This window comes from Pundamilia nyererei, unplaced genomic scaffold (genome assembly GCF_000239375.1).
Source record: "Pundamilia nyererei isolate P.nyererei 1_Seehausen unplaced genomic scaffold, PunNye1.0 scaffold00509, whole genome shotgun sequence".
Classification (NCBI taxonomy): Eukaryota; Metazoa; Chordata; class Actinopteri; order Cichliformes; family Cichlidae; genus Pundamilia; species Pundamilia nyererei.
Genome location: NW_005187910.1, coordinates 156,758 through 160,253, shown reverse-complemented (window position 1 = coordinate 160,253; position 3,496 = coordinate 156,758). Strand labels below are relative to the sequence as shown.

Sequence of the window (3,496 nt, the reverse complement as noted above, 5' to 3'; positions counted from 1 at the left end):
CTGTACTGTTTGGTTCGACTCCTGCTGATAAACCGATGAAGGCTCCGTGATCTCTCAGCACTCAGTCACCTGGTTTTCTGCGTCACTAACAGTTCGTTTCCAGATGAAGATGGCAGTAGCTGAAATGCTGAGATTCTTTGGACCCACAATCGATCCCTGAGGAACTCCAACTTTCATTTTGGCAGGGTGCAGCGTATTTCCATTATAAGGAAGGATCTTAACGAATCGTCGATTCGTAGACGTCACAGTGTCGTGTTGTTCCAGCTGAGAACATCAGAAACATCCAGACTTGTTGGTTTTTGGCTTGAGATAAATTCAAAGTTTCTTCATGTTCTGTTCACAGCTTTAGTTCTCCTGGAAGTTTGAAAACTATTTTTAGGCCAAAGGATTCACGGTAAATGAACCATGTAAATCTACTTCCCACAGAGAATGTTTTGTTTTTTTCACAGCAATCCAAACGTCTGTGGGGAAACAAGAGCTCGCCAAAAGTGACGCCATCGTCGTTTTCACTTTTTATGATTTTCTCCACTTCAGCTGTCTTTACCTCCATCTGTATCTTTCTGTCTTTGTCCATCAGTTTTCTGGAGGAAGTGATGTCGGCGACAGGTCCCAGCAGCAGCAGCAGCCGAGCACACGGAGGTGGTTTCCATAGCAGCAGGCGCTAAGCTTCTTCCTCTCCTCCAGCTCTTGTGTGATGAGCAGCATCGTTCCCTCCGTCTGTTTGTTTGAAATGTTGGACATCATCAGACCGTCCCTGTGACATTAGAAACAATAACTGTAACTGACAGCAGAGCCGCTGCACAGCACGGCTCAGACTGGACTCCGCTTTAGTGTAGATATTGTCTTTTAAAATGAAAAGATTTCAAAGGTTTTCCCCTTCGTGTGTGTTAAAATACAGAATCCAGGACGTCTGGCTTGTCCTCAGCCTCACACTGTTACTGAAACGACCACTGTGGCCCCTCGGAGCCACTGACAGCAGGCAAAATGACATAAAAATGAGAGGCAGACAATTCATATAACAGACTACAAGCTATCGTCTGACCTGGACTAACATCGCTGGTCTGCAGCCGGCTGTGAGACGAGTGCTCAGAGACTCAGCAAACGTCACACATTCACTTACAGCTTTGCTCTCATACAGTGTTTCACCTTCAAAAGCCCTGATCGTAGCCCCACTGCTTACCTTTGCTGTAAATGTCAGACGAAGCTCATTGGACCATCAGTCAGTAACGCTGCTGCTGGACTTACATTTTGTGGAACGTCCCTTTAAAGTGTCTGTGTGGCTGACTGTGGTTGTTTCAAGTTTCAAAGCACTAATAAATAAAAATGTTCACACAAACGGTGTCTCTGTTAAGATGACGTTGGACATGGATCTTCAGTGTCTCCTTAGAGGACAGATCTCAGTGGTTCTGGAGAGACTCTGAGCACTGCCACACCAAACACAAGGAGCCTGATGAGGTGGTTCAGGCACCAGGATGCCTCCTAGGTTAGGTGGAAGGAGGCCAGGACGCACCCAGGAGCTGTAGCAGTAAAAACAGAGCCTGTGACCTACAGCACAAATCTCTCTACTATCAAATAGGACACATGAATAAGGAAAACATTGGAAAAGCACTTTGTGGAAACAAAATAAAGGTTATTCAGTTTCAGCCTAACCCAATCTTTGCCATGCTCTGTGTCCAGCTTTGCAGACTGATGCAAGTCCATCGGTACGAGAACAGAGAACATGGACTCTTCTGGAAGTGGATAGAATCCTTGAATATCCTGAATCTGTCCAAACTGTTTATGCCGTCTTACTGGCAGGTGCAGAGAACTTAGAGTTTTTTGTTTACTTGTTGTCGCTGTGATATTTGTTTTTAACCCACTGCACAGAGACACAACAGGCTGAAGTGTTTGGAGCATTTAGGAAAGATCTGAGTCTCGGGGAGCTTTTGGCTCCCATTTTGCAAGAAAAGCCTTTAATGAGATGCAAATGCACCTTCACTACAGTATAACTGTGTTCAGTGTGGGTTGATGTGTGTGGGTGAAACAAGTGAACCTCTGAGAGTCTGCTTATAGCCTTTATGCTGTGTGGATAGGTGGACTGCACACCTGTAACAAACCTGTGCAGGCTGGGTTATGGTGGCCCGGCAGCCAGTGGAGGCGAGTGCAGAAGGGTTTACCTTCATTCAAGCAAACAGGTGTAAACCTCCCTGCTGGGCTCTGCTGGGCTCCGTGGGCTGTGCTCTTTTTGTTTCATGAAAAATATTTCTCTCACTCACACACTAAATCAAATAAATATTAAATATTATTTTTGTGTTTCCCAAAAGGTTGATTCTGTTCATCTGGACGTTTTCAGTGTGGTCATCATCAGGTGGCGTCTTCAGTCTCAGCTGACTGCAGGTGTCAAACCTTATAAACAGGACATTTGCACAATAACAGCCCACTGAAGGAACAATGGGAGGTGGGGTCAGTTTATGATCATTGATATGCAAACTGTCATCAACAACCATGAGTACCATTCACAGAGAGCAGGGGAACGGCTGCAATCACAGCATTGTACAATGGTGACAGATGGACCCTTAGGCCCCTCCTCCATTCAGAGGTGGGCTTTCCCTTTTCACCACTAAACAATAAGCAGGACACATGACTGGAGCTAAATGTATTTATTTGGTTTTAGGCATTGAATTTGATGGAGCAAAGAGAAAGGGTGGTGTAAAGCACAGAGCTCAGACAGCTGGAGGTCACCAACATGCTTCTTTCAGTCGGAGGCTTTTCTCTGAAACACTCCTGAGTTTGAACTAAGAACCTAAATAAAATCCTTCTGCCCTCCAAAACACAAACAGGACCGTTTGCAACAGTTTGTGCTCCAAAGGTTTTCTCTTTGTGTGTATTTATTGTGCATGTTTCTGAAGATATTTCTGTACAAGCACATCACAGGTGAGAAATAAAGCAGTTAGTGTTTGGTTCCATATTGTACCAGTGATGGATTCGCCACACGGACAGGCTGGGCTAAATAAATAATGTAATTATTGATCACAGGGTCAGATCAGACAAATCGCTGGATAACAAAGCTCTGTATGCTTTGGCCCGGGTGAGCCACAGGTAGTACTGACACGGAGCAGAATACAGGATTAAATACAGTCAAATGTATTGTGTCTCTGTGTTCTTCTGTTATTGTGTCACTAGGACAGTTTATTCTGTGTAGCTGTGAAAGTGAGCGAGTGTTTAATAGGCTCAGAGTCAGTGTCACTGAAGAACACTGAAAGTCACAGCATGGTGTCCACCTGCTGCCTGTCTGCTCTGCATTTGCACACCTTTCATGTTGACCGGAGGACAGGCCCTCAGTCTCACCAGGTTAAAGCTCTTTGTAAAAATATAAGAGTAGAATACAAAGGTTTGGGGACGCTGAAGCACTTAGAATTATTAAAGCATTGTTTCTCCCTGGTTCTAGCAGCCAGTCTCTACTTCTCTACATTTTTCTGCCTTTTTGACCTTTTTCCTTCTAGTCGCTGCCTTTGGG

The 3,496-nt window shown here is 44.8% G+C and overlaps 1 protein-coding gene across 1 annotated transcript in view; it reads left to right on the top strand.

Moving 5' to 3' along the window:
• Positions 1 to 652, top strand: part of vps45 (vacuolar protein sorting 45 homolog) — a 12,500-nt gene extending 11,848 nt beyond the window's left edge. The window contains exon 13 of the mRNA XM_005754129.1: positions 578 to 652. Within this exon, the coding sequence (XP_005754186.1) occupies positions 578 to 652 (75 nt within the window). The remainder of the gene's footprint in view (positions 1 to 577) is intronic.
• The last annotated feature ends 2,844 nt before the right edge of the window (positions 653 to 3,496 follow it).